The sequence below is a fragment of the Antechinus flavipes genome, chromosome 2 (genome assembly GCF_016432865.1).
Source record: "Antechinus flavipes isolate AdamAnt ecotype Samford, QLD, Australia chromosome 2, AdamAnt_v2, whole genome shotgun sequence".
In the NCBI taxonomy this organism is placed as follows: Eukaryota; Metazoa; Chordata; class Mammalia; order Dasyuromorphia; family Dasyuridae; genus Antechinus; species Antechinus flavipes.
In genome coordinates, this window is record NC_067399.1 from 486,225,253 (window position 1) to 486,251,371 (window position 26,119).

Here is a 26,119-nt window from a genome sequence, read left to right on the forward strand (position 1 = left end):
AGAAAGTAGGCTTTTCCATTAAGAGATTCTGCCTTTGGAGAGTGGGTAGGGACCAAACCAAGTGGAATTACTTTGTTTGGAATATTTAGGTATGACCAGCAAAATTTATCTTTTTCACTTCATTTTTCATCTTTGAATTCTTGAAGCCAGTAAACCAAAGGGAAAACAGGTGAAGAATCCAAGTTCACAGAGGAAACTTCATAAATCTCAATGATGATAATAATTAACAATAATAATAATAGTTCTTACATAATGCTTTAAATGACTTCCTTTTAATAATCCTATGAGTTAAGTAGTGGAACAGCTTGTGAATATTTTGCAGATGAAAAATACAAGGTTCACAGTGGGGAAGCTCACAAGATCACAGAGCTAGTAAGTGTCAGAGCCAGTGCCTGTGCTCAATACCAGGTATTGTTTCTGAATCTGTGCTTCAGGGATCTTTGATTTTGTTAATGCTGGTATGCCTTGTCCTAAAATAGATTGTAGTCCCTCTACAATTCCCTAGATAGATGATGATATTACAGAAGAGACCCAGGTAGCAACATTCATCACCCAACTGATGAGAAACTTCTCTGAACTTAACTCTGCTGGTGCTCTGAAAGTACCTCTGTGATCTAGGATTGGGCTAATTCTATGATAAAAAGGAAGATCAGTCAGTCAACAGGCACTTACTAGGTACCTAATATCGATCAATCAACAAATACTAAGCACCTAATATGTGTCAGGTACTGTACTAAGTGCTAGAGATACAAAAAGAGAAGTAATGACAGTGCCTCCAGGAGCTCTCAGTCTAAAGAAGGTGTCCTTGGGTCACAAATATAATGACTTCATTTATGTTGAAGAACAAAAATAGATCATTTGATCTCAAATACCATTTGACCTATAGCAAAATGGTTTGGCAGACCACACTCCAGGTTATATTCTACGGGAAGTTAAATTCCATTCATTTTAGGGGACATAACATCCATCTTCATGACTGCTTGGTTCCCAGTACAGAAAACTGCATATGCACTAACAGTGCTGTGGGTGATGAGAATGCTATTCTCTACAATGTCGTTAGCCCTTTCAAGAATAAGAAACTTTAATGTCTGAAAGGACCCTGAGTTAGGTTAGGAGTAGCTGGCAAACAGCAATGGGAAATGGCCATTTCTGAAGCTTCTTGGAGATCAACCCATTGTGGCTGTTTGCTTCTTGCCTCTTCAAAAGGACCAAGCAAGCCTTTAGCCCCACAGCAGAACTGGCCAAGAAGGGGTGGGGGAAGAAATAATTGACTCTTCATTTGGGGTTTTTCTCTTGGCCAAGTTCATTGCCCTTTGGAGGGCTTGAGGGGTGTTTAAAGGGGAAAAAAGGCCATCTGAGGCGTAAAGATAAAAAGAAGGCTTCTAGCCATCCATAAAGAAGCAGGATTTAACTCCTGTGTTGTTATGGAAAGCTGGATCAAATCCCCTCCTCTTAACAGACTTAACTAGCCCACTGCAAAAGCTCAAAATCCTAAGATTAAGATTGTATTTGGTAAGAGGGCTAGAGCATTAGTGCTTCCTTTTGAACTATAGAAAGAACAAAGTAAACATCAAAAGCATTAGAGCCGTGAGAGCCGGATTGTTGACTTAGTGTTCCTACTTCACTGGAGGTTAGGCTTGGAGAGTGGCCACTCTTATTTACTCAGCATCCTGGCCTGGTCTGGCCTGGCCACAGGAGACGAGGAGGACCTTACCTGAGCTTTTCTCATCCCTGTCACCTGCCTGAGGCCCCACAAATACCCTACCTCTTCCAGGACTGTCTGCCTCCTCAGGGCTTTCCCGGGGTTCACCGAAAGCAAAGTGGGGAAGGAGAGGTATGGAATCCTTGCTCAAAGTTTTTGGCTTCCCTTCAGCTCTTTATTCTCTATTCAGGAACTAGCAACCTGTGTTGGGCAGGTGGAGATTTTTATTAGCATATATCCTCAACCATGGCAGTCGATGAAGCAATAATTTGTATTTATGTGGCAATTTATGTTTAGAAGACTCATCACAGCAACCCTATCGGTTGGTTGTTTCAGTTACCCCCCCTGCCAATATAGGTAGGAGACCCAGTATTCAGTGTGGTCTGCTTCTGGCCAACAGTTCACTTGGGTCTTCCCAACCCTCCCCATCAGACACCAAATGAAGGGGATTGGAAACTTGGGTAGGTTTCCTGAGTATAAACAGTAGAATAGAGGTACATGACCTATTTGTAAAAATCTCCATTATTTGCAAATCTTAGGGCCATTGATTAGAATTAGAAGAGAACTTCAAGGTCATTAGACTTAATTCCCTCATTTTTAGTTGAAGAATCTAGCTTGAGAGGCAGGAGGCAAGCCCTTGCCTTCCCTACTCTGGGTACCCGCACTACTCCATCCATTGCTTTCTCTCTCTTTCTGGCTGCCTCCTTGTCTCCCCGGTAAGGGTCTGTGTGCCCTTCTCTTCCTGACTTGGGGTCTGTCTGTTTCTGGGTTTCTCCATCTATCTTGTATCCGAGACTTTAGAGATAAAAGTTGCAGAGTCATTTCTGTATGGGAGTCTCTAACACAGTACTGTGTCTCTGACACTCCCTTTTTCAAGTTTGCCAGTCACATCAGTCCACTGAAGTCAAGTTTAAAAGCAAATTCCTCTTTGATCAAAAGACTAATTCCACCCCTCCTGCTCTGAAAGGACCATCTGGGTTCTCTCTCTGTCTTTCTCTCTCCCCTAGGCATCACCTCCAGGTTTGTAGGAGGTCCTGGCCTCCTGCTTAAAACAGGCATTGGAGGAGTTAGCTTTGTCGGGCTGTTGTGATGTGTGTGGTTGGAAAGGCTTCAAGAAGAGAGAATCCCCAGTCCTTGTCACTAGTGTCTCTCTACTCAGTGGGCCCTCCTTTCACCAAATTAGGAATTAATGAAATGGAGCCATTGGAAAGTAGCTGAGAAGGGGACAAAATAAGCACAGCAGCTGCAGGCACTGAAGTTAGAGCGTTGCCCGTTGCTTTGGGTCAAATTTCAAAACTTTCAGATCAGAAACCTTGGCTAGTATCAATATCTTATGCCAAGTAGATTAATGTGTGTTAGGGAGTCAGTATGTTACTGCCTGACTGAGTGGTCTGGAGCTAGTCACTTCAATTTGCCAAGCCTCAGTTTCCCCATCTGTAAAATGAGGGGGGATCCACTAGGTAGTTTCAGAGATTCCTTCCAGCTCAAGGTCTGTGGTTCTATAATAGTCAACTTTCCTTCCTGGTGGCTGGAGAACTAGCTTTGGGGCCAGGAGGACCTGGATTCCAGTCCTGCAGCTCACACTGCTTCTCACCTTCCAATGTTCTTAGCATCTCTCTTAAGCTCAAAGTTGTCAGAAAGGTGCCAGCCTTCCTTTTTTTTTCATGGTGTCCTTGGTGTTCCCTGTACCAATGAAATCACCTCCTGGCCTTATCCCTATCTTAACATTTCAGGTTTTTAGCATTGGAGGCAACCCTCTCATTTTATAGAGCAAGATACTGAGGCACAGAAAAGTGAAATAACTTGCCTTGAGATATTCAAGCAATACCAGAGGCTGGATTCAAACGTAGATCCCAAGGCTCTTTCCCTGAGATGCAAAGACACTACTTTTATACTGCTAGAGGTTATTTCTAGGTAATTCAAGCCTTTCTCTGGTGTGTGTTCTCCATTAATCCATCAGTATTGATTAATCACATTGTGTGTTAGGCACTGTGCTAAGCACTAGAGATATAAAAAGAGGCAAAAGACACAAAGCTTGTGATCCAGTGGACAACAAAGCAAACTACATATGAAATAAATAGGAAATTATTAATAGAGGGAAGAAATTGGAATTAAAGAAAGGTTGGAGATAGCTTCCTATAAAAGGGACACTATTTTCTTTCTTATATCATTATTTTCATATTGTTTTCAACATATTCCACTCTGAGAGGTTCTAAAATGCCCAGCAGGATTATTTGGGCGATTTTTACAAGCTTTTTGTTTTCTGTCTTTGTCTTCTACCAAGGTAATGGACTTCCTGCCTCTCCTTCTGCCTTTTAGTCTATAGAGATCTCTGGGGATCTAAGTAAAAGTGTGACCATACTGAGAAGGCCTGTGTGAATTCAGTCCTATGTTACTTGGTCATAATCTTTTATTCGGAGTGATCTTCATTGGCCCAGGACTCTAAACACTTAAGTTTTAGGTTTCTTTTCTCTCTTCCTTTTCCTTTTACTCCTCTTTCTCTTCCCTTTATCAGCCAACTGACCTATCAAACAAATAAGCAACTTTCCTATTTAAAGAAACAGTGGGGTATTAAAACAACAACAACGTCTTCTTATAATGATTTCAACATCACCCTTTCTCTTCAAAATGTTATTTTTTTTTAAGTTCTGGTTTCAAGTATCAAAGTAGAATCTACATGAAAATGAAGTTAGTCCTCTTCCTCTCCTCCTCTTCCTCTTCTTCTCACTTCCATGGCTGATGGTCATTTTCCCTCAGTAGGTACTTGTATTTTCAAGATGCTCTTAGTAATAGAGCAAACAATTTTTGGAATCTCTGAATTTTCTCATAAGATCATGGGCCATGCTAGAAGGAGACCTTAAAAATATCTAGCCCCACTCCCATAATTAATCGAAGAGGAAACCGATTCCCAAAAATAGAGAGTGATTTGCCCAACGTCGCAGTTTAGAATGGGGACGAGGTTTTGAGACCCTTGATTTCTAGTCCAGCACTCAGTAAATCAATCCAGCACTTGGTAGGTACTCCTGCTGTATTATTCATTGGCTAAATCCCTGAGGCACCTTTGGTCAATATTGTAAGGTTCCGCAGATGGCAGGAAGGTGAGTTTTGTCTGTAGAGCCGCAGGAAGGAGGAGAGTGCCAGCCATCTTAGGAGCCCATGAGTGCAGCAGGCCGCGGGCAGGCCCAGCCATGTCGGCATTGTTCTGGCCAGCTTGCTGTCCTCCATTCAGAGAGCTTTTGTCGGCTCTGACTCCACTGTGACTACAGTAGCTGCAGAAACCCAAAGTTTTACCGCAATGGAGAGAGAACAAGTGCCCTTTCTCTAAAGTCTGCTGTTCATAAAAGCGCAGCTTGAACAGTGGAAATTCTGACTTGTCTCAGATACTAAGGAGACTTTTATAGTTTCAAGTAGCTCGGGGGTTATATTTTAAAAGTTGAATTTCATCACATGTTTTAAGTTTTGGGGGAAAAAGAGACATGATATTTTTAGCTAAAAAAAAGCTTTTTTTTGGTCCTTTTTCCACTTTTTTTTTTCTTTTTGCTTCCTTCTCTTCCTCCCTCCCCCCCCCCAACTCCCCTTCCCAAAACAGATGTTTCATCTCAATCTTACCCAAATCTCAAAGCAGAAAATGGCCATCAACCCTGTATTTTCAAGGAGGGGAAAAAATTGAAATTCATTTGTCTGAAAAATATTATTTCCCCCTCCCCCCGGTCTTTTGCTTTGCTCCTCTACACCTGGTCTATGTGTAAAAGCTGCTGACAGAAAATGCACTTAGATAGGGAAGAAATGGAAGTAGAGAGGGAACCACTGGATTTGAACTGTTCTTAGAGAGGTGGACACCTTGCTTCTAAACAGAGGAAGAAGTCTGGATTATTTTGGTTTTAGAAGAGGCAAGAAAACTTGACTTTTGTATGGGAGGGAGTGCCTCCAGTATTCTCTTTGTCTGTTTCTCTCATTCTCTCTCTCTCTTTCTCTCCTACTCCCTCATTCTCATACCCTTCCTTTCTTCATTTTCTTTTCCTCCTTTCTCTTACCCAGGCTAGTGGTTGTTTGAGGTCTGCAAAGCAGGGAAGTTTTGACCTGTTCCATTTTGGACCTTGGCCAGTTGACCCATGCTTAAGCAGCTTGATGGCCCACCACATATATAGAGGCTCACCATATTAGTGCTAGAATTAGTCCCAAGGGCAATTTACTTAATTCTATTGCAGCTCAGAAATAAGCTCAAGCCATTCACCAACCTTAGTCTTCCCAGCACCAAGGATTACAGGTATGTACTGCCACACCTGCTTGAGTGCCTTAATTTTCAGTTAAGATTCAAGTTCTATGTGGGATTTTATCTGGAGGATGGTATTAGCAGTGGCAAGGTCACCTGAACAAAAAATATTTATATTTTTGTCTAATATCTGAAGATATTAGAAGAGAGAGGGATTGGAAGAGAAGAGGGAGAGTGAGAAAAGGAGAAAGACCAAGAACCTTTTCTATTGTATAATCCTAAGGGGTAAAAAGAGCATGTCAAGAGAGAGAGTCAAAAAATCCTCTGTCTTGAAGTCCTATTTGCTAAGAGTCAAATTAAGTAGCGTGATTCAGTCATGTCTTTTTTCCCTAGGATCCAAGCCTCCGTCTTAGCTTTGCCTCCATTAATGAGGCAGTGTCTCAATTCCTCTCTGCCAAGCTCTGTCATCCCTGATGGTCCGTCATCCCTAATGGTCAATCAAAGGAGTATCTTTTCTGTTTTTAAGGAGGTTTGGAAGGAAGGAACATAACCCATTAATCAACAGAAAGTTGGTTCCACCATCCAAATAATATAACCTATTGGATACCATTATTTTGAAACAAAGGGGTCCTGCCCTGTTAAACAGAAACCCGATCCCTTGGTATGTTGGCCCATTGGGAACTACTTTTATACAAGACTATGTTGAGGGAGTGTGGGTGATGTCATTCTTTGCTCTGCCCATTTATGAATATTCTGTGTGTAACTCAGTTACATTGGTTCTACCTACTGTACCATTCTGCCTCCCATGATCTTTGCCATCCCTGCTATGAGGGGCTAATGTTGGCTGCTTACATGCAGAACCTCTGGCTTGGGAGTTCAATATCCTATTCTTTGGGTTCCAGACCATTTCATACCTTTTTTAGGTCTGTTTCCTCATTTTCATAATGATAGAATTGGACTATATTAGTGAACTCTTTATTATCTAGAAAAGTAGGTTAAAACAGGAGTGAAATAGTCCAAAGTAGCGTATGATCCCAGAGTCCGTTCTGTTCTGGTTGGCGTGTGTTGTAAGCTTTTAGTCATTGTTGGCAACAGACTTACCTTCCTAATTATGTTTGGCTCAGGCAGATGTTAAAATTAGTCTTTATTTGCTATGCCAGCCGATAATGGAAGGTAGTTATCCAGAAGTGTTCTGAAAGGCAGGGCCATGTCAGCCTAAGACTACAAAATTTTTAGCTGATAATAAGCCACGTGCCCTGTACATGTGATGGCTAGCATCCAGACATTGGACCCAAAAACCTAACTCACATTATATCTCACAGAGAGCTTGCTAGCTAATTAACTGGGCTGAGAAGAGGTGTTGCCTGTGCACTAACCTCCCTGACTTCTTTTAAGTCCCAACTAAAATCCCTCCTTTTATAGGAATACTTGCCCAACTCCTGTTGATTCCAGTGTTTATATATTTCCTATACATCTTGTGTGTAGGGTGTTTGGTATATGTTTGTTCGCATGATGTTCCCTCCAATAGACTGTAAATTCTTTATGGGCAGGAATTATATTTTGCCTCTTTTTGCCCTCTCAGTGTCTGGCACATAGTAGGTGCTTAATGTTTATTGATTGATGCAGTTGAGATATAGTTCTTGGTGTTTGTAAGTGGTGCTAAGTTGCTAATAACTATTTCCAAAATGTAGACTGTTCTCTCTAGGATGATACTAATTGGCCAGTCCTAGTCAGACAATATTGAGATAAGCTTGTTAATGTTGACATTAGCCAGTTTTTGGACTTTATACCACAAATGTTTCATGTTGATTGAAAAATGGACCAGATTCTTCTTCAGCCTCAGAGAATCATAAATTGATTGGATTCTATGATGTGCTCAGCACAATGCTATAGGGGATATTCAAGAGAAGACTTTTTCTTCCACAGTACAGCTGGGGAGAGGCAACATTCAAGAACTATAAGGAAGAATAAACAAAATCAGAATATGCGACATAGATTTTAAGTGCCTTTGGAGGTCAAGGAATGGAGAGAGCTATGGCCCTCAGGATCACTGGAGAAGATTTCATGAGTGAGACAGGGCTCAGACTAGACCTGAACCCCAAAGAATGTTTGGGGGGGTGTCCATGGGGGTAATCTCCCCCTTGGGATTTACTTTACTGGAGGGAATTGCAGGAGTGTGGTGGAAGGAAAGGCCACGGAGGCTGTTTGAGTAGCACTGTTCCCTGTTGAGGTTGGTAGCCATCTGGAGCAAGGGGGGGTGGGGGTGGGGGAGAGGAGGTGGGGGGCTAGGAGTCTGTTTTATTTCAACTCACCTCTTTTTCTTCTGGTGCTGTTTGGGTGGCGCCAGCTGTCAACAGCTTGAGGCCTGGGTGGGCTTTGTGCCATCCCAGTCTCAAACTCCTAGGGCAGATAATGCTATTAGACAGGCTGAATGGTCCATGTGAAGGTGACAATTTACACTCAAATTGTGCTCTCTTCAGAATTAAGTGATAATGTCTCGAATAGCCTATTGCTTCCCTATAATGTGTCTTCTGTTGTGTCTGATGATTAAAGTAACAGCCCACCACTACAGGTATTTGTTTTTAACTCTCCGTAACTGAAGCTTACACTTTTTCTTCTTTTCTTTCTTTCCCCTTTTCTTTCCTTCCTTCCTTCTTCCTTTAAAGAAAGAACTGGGGGAGGGGAGAGGGAAGAGACTGTCTTTGATCTTGCTGAAAGAAAAAAAAAGTCTGTTCTGTTCAGGCTTTTGGCTAACACAACAAACAGTGTTTAAAATTTAACTTTGCTTAATTAATTAGTAATTCTGTTTAATGCCGTCTGATCTTCATCCAAAAGGTATTTTGAAGCATGAGAACCGAACATCAAAGTGATCTGGGTGAAGATGGTCAAGTAATGCGTTTAATCTGGCAGTTGCTGGGGGTGGAATGGAGCCAGATTGGGAGCTAATGGGAAATAGAGCCCATAATCTGGTCAGTGTGCATGGTACTCCTTTCTTCATGGCTTGAGTGTGAAAAATGACAAAGGGGAGGTTGGACAAGGGGAGCATGGATGGGGGTGGAGAACTTTATAGACTGCAGTAATCATCTCTCTCTCCTGTAACACCTTTCATACCCTTAATTTGGTTGAACAAACAAACCAACTTGATTATTCTGCCCTTCTTTCTGTGTGTAAGTGTTTTTAAAGAATTAAATAAATAAACTCTGCCATGGCATCCACTGTTTATAGTAATTCCCAAATAGCTGCATCAAGATGTGACCTCCTGGGACTGGGACATGGGAAGGGGAACATGTGGCAAGGGACTAAAGGAACAGGCAGATAATTGGATCTTCCCCTGGCACCAAACTGTGGATCTGAATGTTATTGTTCCTTGGAAATAATTTGACCTTGTTGGCACCACAGTGAGCTCCAATTAGCAATTTCCAACAGTCTAATGGATGACTTGTCACTCAGCATTGCTGTCTTATGACTGATGGAGCAAGATTAATTCTGTTTCAGGAATGGTGGGGATTTTTGGGGGGGAGGGGGCAGAAGGGTAGTGTTGGTATAGGATTTCTTGTTTTGTTTTCATTTGGAATTTGTTGTGGGTAGGTGGGAGACTGGAGGCATCAGGAATATATCCTTCCTATATATATTTTTGAAACCTCTGTATCTTTTGAACCTGATCAAAATGTTATTTTAATTAATAAACAGTTCCCGAAAGGGACCAAAATAAATGTCTGGGAAGGTTTCAGGATGTTTTCTGTGCCATTTCTGTCAGACACAATTAAGCAATGTAACTTGCTAAGGGAAAAAGTGAGAGAGTGAAGTTTCTTCTGGACACTGTCAAGAGCAGCTTGGTCTCCATTTTTGCTCCTGTAGTCAGTGGGAAAGACTGGACCAGTTCCTTCATTACCAATCAATCAAAAAGCATTTATGAAGCATTTATTTACTCTGTTCTAAGGTACTGAAATGAGTATTAAGATTGGAAAGACAAAGTTCCTGCCCTCAAAGAGTTTATCATCCATCGCTAACTGTAAATAAATAGGTACATGCAAATTAAATGTAGAGTAGAGGTAGCCTTAGGGAGGGCAACAGGCAGATCTCTTAGAAGACAGCACTTGACCTGTATCTTGGCCATGGGAAGCCAGGGATTCAGAGAGCTGGGGGTGGGGAGGAAGATTGGGCACAACTGCTGTGTATGAGGATAATTAAGTAGGTTCATGTAGGTAAATCAGTGCGTGAAGGGGAGTAAATTGTAAGGATTTACAGATGAGATAGGAGGTGGCCAGATTGTGAAGAAGGTCCTGTTGGCTAGTAATAATTTAAGGATGTTCATCCCAGTAGGGACTGCAGAGGTACCTAGGGGAGGCACACTGCCTGCTTCAGTGGATTCAGTTCAAGTCAGGTTAGTTATCAATTAAGGCATGGAAACAGAGACAGAAAGGACGTTTCATATCTTCAAATAAAAAAAGAAGAAAACCAGGATTATCTTATCTCTTCTCCTCTTTCCTTCTCCTTATTCTCTCATTCTCTCTCTTTTTTCTGACTTTCTCTTTTTCTCTGACTTGCTCTCTTCTCTTTCTCTCTTTTTCTGACTCTGTCTCTCTCTCCTCTCTCTTTTTCTCTGACTTGCTCTCTTCTCTTTCTCTCTCTTTTTCTGACTCTTTCTGTCTCCCTGTCTCTCTCTCTCTTTTTCTGACTCTTTCTCTCTCTCCTCTCTCTTTTTCTTTGACTTGCTCTCTCTTCTCTCTTTCGCTCTCTTTTTCTGACTCTGTTTCTCTCTGTCTCTCTGTCTCTCTCTCTCTCTGTCTTTCTCATAGGAAGAAGAGAAGAGTGTAGGAGTAAGGAAAGAGCAGTGATAGGGGTTTCTTTCTTTGGGTTTTATCAAAGACAAGTTGAAAGGAGATATTGAACCTGAAGGTAGTTTGCTGATAACTTTCTTTTGAACTTTGGGTTTGGTTTAGATAAGCATGAGAGGCTTGCATCTCTAGCCAGGACCTCTTCTGAGTTAAGCTAAGCGGAGTGCTTTGAAGACTGAGCCCTCATCTAATTTTTTAAAGGATGGGGATTGTTGAGGGAGGGGACTTTGAAGCTAAAAAAAAAATTGTTTGTATTTAAACTTGTGGCTTGTCAAGATGGAGCCAGTGTCTCTGTGTAATATTCACTTAAGGATATTAAAACATGTAGAGTCCTTCCCTCCCTTATCCTGTTTCCTGCATTCAGAATACAAATTTGTGGTTTATTATGAGATCTCCCTACTCTCAGTTTCCAGAATGAGCGCACCCCGAAGAATTATTGAACACTTGAAGATAGCTGGTGGATGGTCACCAGGTTTGTCAGAATTCAACAAGTTTAGAAAAGTTAGCTTTTGAGGAGGAGGGAGCAGTCTAGGCTTCAGCTTCTAGAAGATGGAGTCACCATGAAGTAGGGTAAGCAGCTTTATTTAGGCAGAGTGTGCTGATTAATTCCAGGTCATAACAGAATTATTTAGCTCTTCTATAACTTGGGACTTTAAAAACTTAGCCCAGTGACATGCATCCTTTCCTAGGTTTCCACCTTTGCTGAAAAAATTTGGTCCTGAGTGGGATATTAAATGGAGAAGTAGATGAATGTAACTGGATGAGGGCTAGGGAAGGTATAATTTTACAGCTCAGAAAAACTGACATCAGACAGGTCCTCTGAAAAATGAGCCACCTCACAGGGTTGAAGGGTTCAGATAACATGGAAATGAGTGAAATTGTTAACATTTTATGCCATTTTCTCCATGAAGTGATCCCTGTTCCTATCCTGGTTCCCTTCTCCCTCCCTCTAGTGAGTAGTGACAGTTTGTTCTTTATTTCCTTTCCTCCTTTCCTTAAAATACACCTAGGACTTTTAGGTACTTTTTTGGTATCTGGACCAATGATTTCATTGGAATTGGAAATTCCCAAGAAAAGAAATTTTCTCTACTAATTTATTTTGATAAAGAAAATCCCCAAGGAAGATATTTCATCTGCCAATGTATTTTGACCTGCTCTGCAACTTAATTTCTTGTAGAGTTACATGGGGACTATGAGAGATCAAATGATCTGCCCACGGTTATCTCATCATTTGGGGTCAATAAGAATTTGAACCCATGTCTTCCTCAGTCATCTCTCTATCCAGTTTAATGTGATACTTTTGCCTATGCTTTCAGCATCTATATATTATTGTAGCTATTTGTAAACCATACCCTTTTATTAGAATGTAGTCTTATTGAAGTAAAGAATTAGATTTTGTTTATTTTGTCTTCCTACCTATTGACAGAATGTTAAACACCTTGAATCTTCAGTATGATGAAATCCTGTTGGGACAAATTTAGCATAAAGTGTGACAATTTCTTTCTCCAATCATTGTTAGACTTGTAATTTGCATCATCCAATCAATAAATTTCTATTAAGTTTTTAGGAAGAGTTGGGATTCACAGATGGGGTTAGGATCTCCTGGTGGGACCTTGCTTTGGCCTGTTTTTTGGGATTTGTTGCTTTTGAACACTTAAGGAATTAAGACCTTCCCCCCATTGTCTCTTCCCCAAGGGTGAAGAGAAGAGAAGGATGCTTCATGTCACATCTGCCTTCCTGTTTTTCCCCTACCCTCCCACTACATTATTAAATTCAACAATATTATGTTTCTGCTATAAATATTCTCACATGTATATCTGTGAACTGCCCAAATCAATTAAGAACCAGGGTACCAGATCCTGTCTCCAACCTGTTTGAACTTGCATATAGGAAATACCATCTCTAACATCTTCTTGTTCTTTACCCTTTTCATGACTTTAGTTAAACTCAGCTTTAAATTAATCTAATCTCAAACTCTAGATTCATATTAATTATAAGGTGAAAAATGTTGACTTACTGAAGGATTTCTGTAAATCACAGGAGGAAATCTCTTTTTTTCTATGAAAAATTACTAATTTACAGGAAAAAAATTGAGGTCACCTAATTAACTTGATTTAGTTTTCTTTTTAAGAAAAGTATAGGGACAGCTACATGGCAGTGGATAAAGTTCTAGCCCTGGATTCAGAAGGACCTGAGTTTAAATATGGCCTTAGATATTTAATATTTACTAGTGTGTGATTCTGGGCAAGTCACTTAACCCCAATTGCCTCAGGAAAAAAAAAAGGCATAAAATTTCCTTTTACCTGCTTTTAAAATTTTCAACAAAAATGTATTTTATTAGTTAGAAAACATATACTATAACTTTGTATTTTGGCAAGTTAAGTAAAATGGAGACAATGCCAAATGTTAAGAGAAAAGGAGAGAGAGAATAAGACACAGAGGCAGAGGAAGGTGTAGAAAGTTATGCAAGTAGATATTTGAAAGGAAAACACAAGACATATCAACCCTTTCTTCATATATATACAGTGAAAAAAGGAGGAATAACATACATAGCAATAGACAGAAACAGACACAAAGAATAAACTTCTATGAAGGACATTCCTTTTTTGTGGACTTTGAAACTATTGCCTGTGAAAAACTGAAGCTATGCTGGTGCACACAGGATAATTATCTCTTTATATTTCTCTTGGGGGTAAATTAATTTATATGAAAGATTGGAAATTCTTTCCCTAAATATTTTATTTCCAGGTAACTTTTTAGAAATATAACTATTGTATAATTTACACTGGTACATTTTCTTCCCTTTATTTGTGTGTTAATGTCTGTCATTGATTATAAACTCTTAAAGGGCAGAAAGAGCATCTATGCTAATGTCTTTGTGCATGACCACCTCCACCCCACCATGTTCAGAAATTCTTCCTAAAAACTTTTTGATGATTAAAACAAAAGGTGACAATTTTGAGGTTTTTTTTTTCCATCAAAAAGGAAGGAAAGCGAGGATTTATTATGTCTCCTATAATTTTATTAATATAACTTCATTTTATCCTAACATCCTGAGAAGTAGGTGCTGTTATTATCCTTATTTTTTAGGAAACTGAGGCAGACAGAGGTTAAATGATTTGCCTTGGGTCACACCACTAGTAAGTATCTGAGGGTGAATTTGAATTTCTTGATTCCAGACCTGGTTCGCTAAAGACAGGTATTGTCCTCCCCACAACTTCTAAAATTATTTCACATTCATTATGTCATCACTTATTATGATTTAGGCCAGCTCTCTGGATCTGTTTCCATATTTTATCCAATCATTAGACTGGTTGTCACAACCAAGTTATCAGTATCCCTGTGGGATCCAGTTTATTAAGGAGTTGGTCTATGTGTTTTCTACAATCATCATGATATAATTCACAGTCTCAGCAGGATATAGTGCCTCTAATACCTCTATACCTTCTGCAGAAAGTAGTCCCTGTTTGGCATGAGAATTCATGAAAGCAGTTTACATTATTCTTTCCATTGCACAGACACAATTTCTTCTGACAAAATTCAATTCTCTCTCTCTCTGTTTCTCTGTCACTGTCTTTCTCTCTGTCTCTCTTTCTCTCTGTGTCTCTCCTCTCCCTTCTCTCTCCCCCCCCCTTTTTCCCTTTCTCCTTCCCTCCCCCCAAATATATATGTACATCTGCATATAAATATATGTATATATGTGCACATGCATACACATACGTGCACGTGCAAGATATACATACATAGTTTGCATATTGTTGCTCCCATTAAAATGTGAGTAACTTGGAGACAGGAACTACATTGGCTTTTCTTTGTATCTTTAGTTCTTAGCATAGCATTTATTACATGGTACTAATGGTACAAAACACCATTTATGAATGCTTGGCACACCAGGCATTTAGAAATGCTTATTGACAGCATCACTTTTTCTGTTTTGTCAAGAAAAAGCAGGGATGTGCCAGCCATTGTGGGCAGCCCTGTGGGGCTTCATGGACCCTTCAGGTATATAACGAAAAGAGTTCTAGGCAGGGAGACAAGAAACCAAGATAAAAGAAATAGCAGTTCAGCTCCAAGAGGCAGAGTGGTATGGAAAAGAGCACGCTGACCAGTCAGAAAGCTTGGCTCCTGGTGTGATCTTGGGCGGGTTATTTTCCCTCCTTAGGCTAATCTATAAAATGAGGGGATAGGATTAGCTAATAATAAAATTCCTTCAAAGCCTAAAGTCCGTTTTATCTTCCTTTCTTTGTGACCATAAGAGTTACTTTACCTTTTGAGCTTGTGTCTTTTTTGTTTCTCACTGGGTTGTTATGAGGAAGGTAAATTTTAACCTAAAAGCTCTATCTGGATATGAATTTAATTCATCACCATCATGACAAAATTGTGCTTTTGTGGTTAATCTAGGCAGTCTGACATTGTCTAAGTTTCCCAAACATACTGAACTTCCCTTAGAAACCCAAGGGAGATGTGCCTGTGTGACCTTTGGCAGGTCATACAGGTATGATACACAATGCCATGTGGCTTACTAAGGGAACTTAGACATGAGCTTGAAGCTTTGACTGAAGAGTTTGGATCAGCTTATCTTTAATGTCCCTTCCAGCTCTAAACCTCATGTTCCCATAATCCACAAACTCTCCAAAACCCTCCTTAAACTTCTTTGTCTCTTGACACCTGTGCCATCTCCCTGCTTTATTTGACTTGCTCTGAAAGTGCTCCCTCTTCCTAATGGTTCTGGGCTTCATTCTCTTCATTCTAGGCGTGATTTTGTAGATTTTAACCATGTCTCTTTCCACTTGTGTCAACCCTTCTGTCTGCTCAGGAGCAGAGTCTGTTCATGGGCTTCAGCCTTGGGGAAGTTGGACAGAATCACGGAAGCTTTCCGCTTGTTTCCAGGGCTTAGGTAGCAATAATGTAAAAGCAAGGCTGCCTGGTTTGCGTTCATTGCTTGAGGATCTTGGATGTCTTTGCATGTGTTAGCTCTCAAAGCTATCCAAGTTACTCGACCTTGGGCTTTCTCCGGATGGGGAGCATCAGCTAAATCAAGAGAGGCAGCAGCATGTAGTGGGATCTCGGCCTGGGGATCAGAAGACTTGAGTTTTACTACAGATGTGGCTGCTAACTTTTTGTGTGACAGTTCATTTGCTACTTTTCTGCATCCAGTTTCCTTATCCACCTGTCTCTTTGAGATAGTAAGGAGGAAAGGAGATGACCTTTTTTGGGGGGAAAGTATTTTTCAAATGTAATGTATTGCTTCTAGATGAGCCAGATGATTGGTTATATTATTATAATATAAATAATATTTTATTATAGTAAGTACTTGTTAAGGGTCTATCTACTATGTTCCAGATAACTGTGCTAAGTACTGGGGGTACAAAGAAAGGCAAAGATGAGTTTCTGCTTTCAAGGAGCTCACAGTCTAGTGGGAGAGGCAACATGAAAATAAATATTCCAAGACTAGTCTGAGAGGGAAAGCACAAAGATTAAGGGAAATCAGATGGCAGGAATAACAGTATTTGGCACTTTGTGCTACAATGAGCAGCATTTTAGATGTGCTGGAAACCAGAACCTGCTGTGACCACTGTGATTTTGGAGTAGAAAAGATGAAAGAATGGCGTGGCGTCTGAGATGGGTGATTGTGGGAGAAAGCTTTGAGGTCCTCTTGCGACCTCATTTGGATCGGTCATATGTACAATGACATCAATATGAGGTCATCTGGCCCTCCCACTCCTCCTCTTACTCAGTCTTAAAAGGAGCTATGTACGCACAGAGGGAAAGGATGGTCTTTAGCAGAAAGGACAGCCGGAGCCTTGGGTGAAGGCGAATCAATGACAAGTCTCTTCCAGCTCACTCAAGACTGGCATTGTGTGTTATGGGTATCTGTGTTCACATGCGCCCACATTTTCCCCGAACACTGTAGAACTCTGTCAGTCCCAGCCCTCTCTCATGGACATGAATTATACATATATGCATGAAGAGGCTATGTATTTTGTAAAGCCCTTCCTTTTTGCAGGCCTTAGGCAGCTGTAAGTGGGCTATTTCCTGGTGCCTCTGGGCTGAGGAGGCTACTCTCCTTTCCCTCCCTCCTCCTAGTCCCTTCTCTTCCTGGATGGGTGCTGCCTCAGTAAACCGAGATCTGAGGAAGAGCTTAGCTTAAAAAGACCACGGTCTCCCGTGGCCTCTGGGACCCTCTCCAGTTGTCCTTGCCATTGGACTCTAATCACCCTGGAGGAGAGAATGAAGCTGGTGACTTTGCACAGGCCTGCTTCATTTAAATCCAGTTCACTTGAAAGTCAAGAAAGTTCACGTTCTGGATGTCGTTGGTCCTCCGAGAACAAAAGACAAATAATAATCTTACTATATTTAAGGGATCCACCCTGTTCTAGATTTTCTTGTGACTCCAAATCAAGTCTATCAAAAAAACTCCAGAGGACAGTTGGAAAAAACATGGGGAAAGAGATTATTCAAAATGAAATATTTTTGGATAAGATATTAAGATAACAATTTTCTTAGCAAAATGGGAATGACAGAAGCAATTTCATAAGTTTACCTTCACTAAAGTAGAGATGAGCTTCCTGAAAGTCCAAAAAAATCACTACAAGGTATAGTATAAAAAGCTATATATGGGCCTGGCTCTACAACTTAGTAGTTAATACATCTATAAACATTTATTAAGACATTGTGCTAAGCCTTGAGGTACAAAGAAACATGAAAAAATAGTCCCTTGAGGAAGTTATAATCAAATGGAGATAGAGAATATGCAAATAACTATGCTCAAACAAGTTATAAGATAAACTGGAAATAATTAACAGAGGGAAGGTATTGAAATTAAAGGAATCAGGGAAGGCTTCCTGTAGAAATGTGAGAATTTATCTAGGACTTGAAGGAAGTCAGAGATGCCAGAAAACAAAGAGGGGGAGGGAGAACATAGCTCAAGAAAATGCCCAGAGTAGAAAGATGGAGTGTCTTGTTTGAAGAACTGCAAGGAGACCAGTATCACCAGATCTCAGAGTATATGTAGTCTTAGACTCATTTTTCTGGGTCTAGGCTTTTTGCTTTGCAGAATGAGTGTTGGACTAAGTGATTTTTAAGGCCTTTCCACCTAAAAAATACTATGATCTTATGAATTTGCAGTAGAGATAGGAAGGTCCCAACACTTGAGCAGGAATCAGTATATAATACCTTTGGCATAATTAGCTAGTCCTGGACTGTGAATTTACAGAATCCAGCTTCCCTCTTAGTCACCAGTCAGTGTATGGTTTTTGCAGTGTACACAAATCTGAGAGTCTTCTCATTAACTTTTCCCTCTTACCAATACTTTTGCAGTGTCTTTGCCTCCTGAGAAGACAGATGGGCCAGGGAGTGGAGATGAAAAGAAGGCGGAGAAAGACAGTGAATCTTGCCCCAGCTCCAAGAAACAGCTGAAATTTGAAGTAAGTTTCCTCTTCCCTGGGGATTGGGCTGAAGTTTAGGCTTTGGCCTCAGGGGAAAAAACCTTATTTATGCTTTGACATGCTTGTGAAAGGGAAACTTTTGCCGATCCAAACCATTAGAAAAACCAGGACTGTTACCTCTGCTGTTACCCTTTTAAATTGGTTCCTCAAAGATCTCTCATATTATTAGAGGTCTTTCAGTAGTTTATGAGAGCTTTCTAACATGGTTTAAACTCACCAAATGAAAAAAAAATCCAACTTCTTACCCTACCTACTCTTGGCTCTAGCTACCATTGGACAATTAAAAGGTATTTCCTGATTAGATAAATGCTAGAGGGGATCTCATAGGCAGAAGACACAAAATCATATTTGGAAAGGACTTCAGAATCCATCTGGTCTAACCTATACTTTAACAAGAATTCCTTTCTTCAACCCATCCACAAATGATAACCCATCCTTTGTTTAAGATGGGTGACCTATTAACTATTATGTGTTTATGCAGGTAGCTGCCAATTTCAATGTATAATACAAATGCTTTTCCTGAACTCTAGTTCTATATAGCCAGTTATGTGCTGGACAGCTCCACTATTGTATCTCTTAGCCATCTCAAACTCAATTTGTCTAGAAAAAAGAATTCTATCTTCTAACTCCTCTAAATTGTATTTCTATTAAGAGTGCTACTATTCTTGTTATCCAGGATTTGAATTTTGAAAATAATCTTCAACTCCTCCTAACCCTTTATTTCAATCCTTCATATCCAATTAGTTGCAAAGTCTTGTCCATTTTGCCTCCATGTTATTCTTATCTATCCTCATTTTCTTCTTAGAGAGTTGCTCCTTTGATTCATACCCTTCCCACTTCCCATCTCTTTTTTTAGTCTACTAATTGTTATCCCTGCTTTCAAACTCCCTCTTTTTCTAATCCATCTTCTGTACTACAGCCAAATTCATCTTCCTAAAGCACATTCCCCTTTTCAGAAATCTAGTAACTTCCCAGGGTCTCTAGAAAAAATACAAACTCCTTCCTGACCAACTCAACATAGAGGTACTTATTTCAATTTAGGGCAAGAGGTCAAGAGATCTGGGTTTTTTATTGTCATACTGGTTGACTGTGTGACCATAGACAAATAATCTCTTTGGTTCTCAGTTTCCTCTTTTGCAAAAATGGAGTGGCCATACCTACTTTCCAGTCCCTTTTTATGGTATATAAACAATCTTAGCTTCTCAAGGGCTATGGCAGCCAAGTAAGCTCTGTCAAATTCTGTTTAGTTGAAAAGATTTCTTGTTTGGGCTCAATGGGTTATATAAGTAGCAGTCTGACTGAGTTTGGACAGACTCTTTATGAGGGTGGTCACAAGGTGATCAAATTCTTTACTATAGCAAATCACAAAGATGTATATTCATGTGGTACTGGATTTGGAGTCTGAGGATTTGGGTCCAGTTTTGATTGTGATACTCTATTACACTGGGCAAATTACTGCCCCTTTCCAAGTCTCAGTTTGTTCTCTTTTGGGAATGGAGGGGATGGAATTTAATGATCTTTGAGATTGCTTGCTGTTTAGAAGTTCTGCGATTCTTTGAAATGAGATAATGAAAGATAAGAATAAACAATTCTTGAGAAAAGCCTGCCTTTTCATATAAATCAATTATTTATTATTACACTGATTTTATTTTAAGTGGAGATGAGTTTTCATCATGTTGGCAGATTGAATCCTACAAGAAAAAGAGAACAGATTCTCACTCTGTAAAATGAACACTTTTTCCTTTCTATTGTCATCAGTTAATTTGATACTAATGCAAATCTTATTTCTTATGGGCCCTCTGATTTTAGTACTATCTAATTTGCTTTGAGCTTGTGGATGATATGAGACTTAATGGAGGGTAACTGGAAGTAAGATTCTTGGTGTTTTATCTCCTCTGGATGCCAGAGTAAATGACCGCACTTCAGTGTTTTAATGGCTGTCCAGGTGACAGCTTCATAGCTTTAGAGATATAAGGAAACTTGAAGGTCATTTGGTTCAGCCCTCTCATTTTACAGTTGGGGAAATCAAGCAATTAAATGATTTACCCAAGTTCCTAGAGGTAGTGAGTGACAGAGCTAAGATTTGAATTCTCTGACTCCAAATCTATCACTCTTTTTACTGTATCACACTGAACCTTAAGGCCTGGGTTCTGGTTTGGGTAGTAGTAATGCATCTAGAGGTGCTTTATAAACCTTCTATATCAGGGGTCCTCAAACTTTTTTAAATAGGGGGCCAGTTCACTGTCCCTCAGACTGCTGGAGGGCCAGACTATAGTAAAAACAAAAACTTTGTTTTGTGGGCCTTTAAATAAAGAAACTTTATAGCCCTGGGTGAGGGGGATAAACATCCTCAGCTGCCGCATCTGGCCTGTGGGCTGTAGTTTGAGGACCCCTGTTCGATATTCTACATCTTGGGTTCCTCTGTTTCCCTCACTGCCTTCTCTCACCCCCAATCAATTATCAAGCCTTGTCCATTGACCAAGGATTTTAGGAGTTGTTAACTGGGATGTGGATTAATCATCTAGTTAATCAAATGAGAAAATATTTGTAAAGTGCGTAGCTCAGTGCCGGACACACATAGTAGGTGCTGTTGAAATGCTTAGTCTCTTCCTTTCCTTTCCATTGCCTGTGCCTATTGACCCACCCCAAGGTCAGCCAGGCTGCCCCTGCAGACTCCCACATTATTCACCAGGCACAGTGTGCGGTCACTGGGAAGGGGACGCTCCCTCGGCTGGCTGGGGCACGCTGGCTCTTCCCACGTGCTGAGAAACCGAGCACAGATAAGTAGGTATTCTGCACCTGCACCCCTTCTTTCTGCTCCCTCACATCAAAGCGTGCTCGGCACATGGGCTCAGAGGGGCTGGGAAAACAGGTAAACGGATTCACTTTACACAGAGATATAAAGGAAGAAGCAAATGGCAAGTGTGTACGTGGTGCAAGGGGGGTAGAATGGGCGGGGGTCTCTTAGAGGGGTGTGTGTGCACAGACCGTGTTGTGTAACATGAAACGCCGCATCTGGGAGCAGAGCTGGGACACTCAGCACTTATCAGATGGGCTCGTTACAACTGAGGGAAAGCTGCCTTTGAACTCAGCATGGGATGGGGGGACCGCTAACTGCTGTAGGGAATTGGTTTCAAGTCAGCGGGAGAAGCCAGGTATTCGAGAGTCTGCTTTCTTTTGCGCATTCTCTCAGAAGCTGTTTGAAGCTGTTTATTTTACCCACCGTTGGGTAGTTTTGCCTGTTGATTCTGCTGTGCTTGGAGAGAGCTGGGGTGACAAAGGTTTGGGGTTTCATTTGGGGTAGAAGAGGGAAGCCGGTGGGAAGAAGGAGGCAGACATAGAGTGGTTTCCATTCATGTAACTAGAGTCATTCATTCATCTTCATTTGTTCATTCAACCAATCTGTGCATTTGACGCCAGGAAGATACAAAAATGAATAGGGCATGGTCCTTGCCTCATGGAGCTTTTAAGAGAGGAGGAAACTGAAGGGACTTTTTGTTTTTTAGTTTGGGTATGATATGAATTGGAAAGGATCGCTGTGGTCATCTAGTCTAACATCCCTCCTATTATAGGGATCTCCTCCAACAAATCCCTGGCAGGATTCAGCTGCTCCATGAAAACATCTAGTCAGGGGAACTCACTGCAAGACAAGATAACCCATTCCATTGTTAGACATTTCTTCATTCTAGGTATTAAGCCTTTCTCTTTATCACCAACTCACTGGTCTTAGTTCTATCCCAGTGCTCCACAGGATGAGTTGGATTCTTTTTCTACAGGGAAACTTCTCAGGTATTTGAAGACACAATTTCCTCATTTATAAAATGATGATCTCTAAATACAGTGCTTCAAAAGTCTTGCAGTGCACTAAGACTTTTGGGACATCACCTTGCCTCCCTTCCCTCTGCCCGCCATTACTCCTCAGTCTTATATTATCTCATAGACCAGGGATCCTCAAACTATGGCCCGTGGGCCAGATGCGGCAGCTGAGGACGTTTATCCTCCTCACCCAGGGCTATGAAATTTCTTTATTTAAAGGCCCACAAAACAAAGTTTTTGTTTTTATATAGTCTGGCCCTCCAACAGTCTGAGGTTCAGTGAACTGGCCCCCTATTTAAAAAGTTTGATGACCCCTGTCATAGACCATACTTTTCGAAGTCCAAATCTCACCTCAGACATTTAACAGGTGATCTTGGCAAGTTATTGGGGCAAATAACAATATCTGCCTCAAAGGAGTATTGCAAGGATTGAATGAGGTAAGATATTTTAAAGGGTAGGAATAGAGACTGAACTTGTAATCTTATTCCTGTAGAGAAATTCTGAGAGAGGAAATACTTTTTTTTTAAGCCAATGCAACCAGGTCAGCATTTCTCTGTCATTTATTGTCTTAATGAATTGCCTAGAGCCCCAAGAGAGTAAGTAGCATGCTCACATGATCCCAGCCAATATGGTTCAGAAGAATAATGAGTAAATTCAGATTTTCTTGGTTCTCACTGTCCTGCTATCTCTTCTAAGGTATGCAAAATGCTTTATAAACCTTAAAGCACTATGTAAATGTAAGCTGTTATGATTATCATCATCATCATTATTATTATTATTGTTACCTAGATTGATCATCCCCAGTTTGCTATCCCCAGTTTTCTCTTTTAAAAATTATTTCTCCAAGTTGAAACCAAAGGGTTTGGTTGTAGTGGAAATGATGGGCAAAGTTCTAATTAAGAGATAAATGATGGTGTCCCTGCCATCCTAGCTCATATCCTGGGGCTTCGAATGGCTCAGGGTTGTGTAACCACTTTCTGTATTTCTCTCAGGAGTTACAGTGTGATGTCTCAGTAGAGGAAGACAACCGGCAAGAATGGACCTTCACGCTATATGACTTTGATAATAATGGCAAAGTCACTCGAGAGGTAAGAGGGATGTTACACTCTGTCCTCCCCTAGATCTTTTGTGTCACTCCTACCTTTCAAGACAGGCCTTGACTCCTGCTCTGTGAATCAAAACAATGCTTCCTTCCTATGGAGCTGGTCCTTCTTCTAACTTGTCTCTGCTCCTAAGACTCCCACTAGAGCTCTGAATTTCCAATCCTCTTGACAGGAAGAGAGTCAAGTATGGGGGTGGAGAAGAGGGCTTTCTTGGAACCTTAGGGAAACCTGGAAGCAGTGGCCCTTCCAATCTGCTCAAGAGTTAAGACTATTAGACCTGTCTTCTTTAATATTTTAGGGATCTACATAAACTACAGGTTCACATTGCATTAATGCATATGGCAGCCCTTTCTTTCCTTTAGTAGACAATTTTTATGAGCTGTGCCTCAAAGCATTTGTCATCTGACAGCCAACCGTCAGCAATAAGCCTCCCAAATTTAATTACAATCAGTATTCAGTTTTGATATTTTTGAGCAGAGGTATCAAACACACAGCTTGTGGTCTACATGTGATCTCCAACACTCATGTGCAGGCTGAAATAGATTAAACTGCAATTGGGAAGTATTTTTTAAAAAATAAATAAAAATACCACACAGCAGATAATATGACATTTTAAAGCTAGGTCAACATGTAGCCCACAGAAATTCTTATGTAGAGATTAATGCTCCCCCTGTTTCTATTTGAGTTTGTTAAAGCTTCTCTGGAAAACTCAAGAGTTCTTACCATGTTTGGAAGAGTGCACTTGATAGTGAGTGCTCAGTAATTGTTGATCAAACTGAGGAAAACTAAAGCTAAGAGAAGTTTTAGGTCTCATCTAGATAACCTAATAAGGGACGCACACATGTATAGAATAGTGGTCTCTTGATTCAAGTCCAGAACTTTTTCCATTATACCAGTATCACAGATAATACTGATTAGAGCCAAATTGTGATAATCACATCTGAATTTCTGAGTGGCTTTTCCATCTTCATCTCTAATGTACCTGAATGAAGAGGTACTACCATGGCTTCCTGCTGTTCCCTAAAAGATCATAAGGGTTGCAGCTTGAAATTTTCAGAGGGGGAAAGTGAGGTCCTCAGAGCTCAAATCCTTTGCCTCATGTCATACAGTAAAGAGCAGGACTGGTATCCGACCTCTAGGCTTCTGACTCCGATCCAGCCCTCTCTCCTCGTATGCTTTATCCTTTAGAGATCTGAAGGATAGCCACACTTCGAGCCCTCAGATCATGGGAGTGCCTTGCAGGGAAAGCCCTGGGCCCTTCGCCAGGAAGAACTGGTGAGCTGCTCCAGGTACAGGCTAAAAGCAGTCTTTTCTCAACCCCAAGCCCTTACCCTGGAGCACCACAAAGACCATATGGTCTCCGTATCCATTTATATATGCACAAACACACACGGAGCTATATATGGACAACTATATATGCACAACTTGGGGCTTTGTGGCTCCCCAAGTGGTTAATTTGACTATATTTATAGAAGCATAATGGCCACATCCTCTTCGGATTTAGTGAGATGAGCAAGCCTAGGCTTACAAGTCAGTAGACTTGCGTGTAGGCCCAGAGAGTAATTTGTTTTGTAACCTTGGGAACTCGTATTGATTGAATAATTGAGATTGTTAAAGTCACTCTGAACGCCATCCAACTTTAACATTGGTTCCCTTTGAGTCCATTTCGATTTATTGATTGGCCATTCATCACTCGACAGCTGACCCTTTGCCATGGCACTTTGGAGGATGGGGGCTAATTTGTGCTGAAACAAAGTATTCTGCATCTCCCAAATGCTTTTATATCCTCATTTTTTTCCTAGTCTTACCCACTTGAATAAATTATTCACACTTAACCAACCAACCAGCATTTTTCAAGTCCCTACTCTGTGCCTAGAAGTATAATAGGGATACCAAGAAGAGCAAAAATCGTTTAAGGAGCTCACACTCTACTGGGAGAGGGAGGGTAATTCATTAGAAAAAATGATTAAGTTAGGAAGCAGAAAAACCTAGATTCTAGTTTCAGTTAAATGGTAGAACTGATATGACTCCCCCCATGAGCAGACACAATCTTCGTTGTTGGAAGTGGTACCTGATGAAACCCTGGATCCGTTGAATGTTCACCCAGGTGCATCCTTAGCTAGGGTTAAGAGAAGGTCATCATCAGGTTGACCACAAGGTGATGAATGTATTCATCGACAACCACCCAGAAGAATATCTACTAAGAGATATAGAAGAGCCCAGGGTTTTCCTTCTCAGCCACAGAAATTCAGGAATGCTGTCTACTAAGTCAGGAAAGGGTTTTGACCTGCACTGATGGAGGGAGGGTTTCCATGCCAATGGAGTCATGGATCCTGTAAGTCTTACCATAAATGATGTTGACAAGTCACTTAACCTCTTAGTGAATATTTCCTTTAAAATAGGAATGATAGTCCTTGGCCTGCCTGCCTACCCAGAGGGTTGTCATGAGAATCAAATGGGATGATAGATGTAAATACACTTTGAAAATATAAAACATTACTAATATAAAGGATTATTATTTCACAGAGAGAAGGACCCATTTTCTCTGACAGCCTGTTTTGAGAACTGACAGCTGTGCCATAATTATCTTCACAGGGAGGTTTGTCATTGGACTTTAAATTCCAGATAATTGAGCTGATGTGTCTTGAATGTTTGTGCCAAAGGTTTAGATAGTGACCCTGCTTCTTGGAGGGCATTCTTGTCCCTCCACCGTTCATTTTGTTTCAAAGACTGCTGTTCTCCTCTCCATCTTTCTCCCTGTTGCTGGTTTAAAACATAAAGAGTCCCACTTTTCAACATTTCAGCACTGAAAGATTTTTCTTTTTATTCTTTTTTTCTGAGCAGACCCTAGGGAAACCTACCAACTGGTGTTGCTTTCCAATTCTAACTGTAAATTCTTTAAAATATCCTAGGTGATTTTTAAAAAATGAAAAAAGAAAGGGTTAAAAAAAAAAAAAAGAGGAGCATCCTTCAGAGTGGACTTGGAAAAAGATTGTTTC

At 40.6% G+C, this 26,119-nt stretch overlaps 1 protein-coding gene across 2 annotated transcripts in view; it reads left to right on the forward strand.

Moving 5' to 3' along the window:
* The window catches only part of NKD1 (NKD inhibitor of WNT signaling pathway 1), a 111,311-nt gene that overhangs the window by 73,859 nt on the left and 11,333 nt on the right, over window positions 1-26,119 (forward strand). For both annotated transcript variants that reach the window (XM_051979819.1, XM_051979820.1), the window contains 2 exons: window positions 18,074-18,180; window positions 23,010-23,105. In XM_051979819.1, the coding sequence (XP_051835779.1) occupies window positions 18,074-18,180; window positions 23,010-23,105 (203 nt within the window). The remainder of the gene's footprint in view (window positions 1-18,073; window positions 18,181-23,009; window positions 23,106-26,119) is intronic.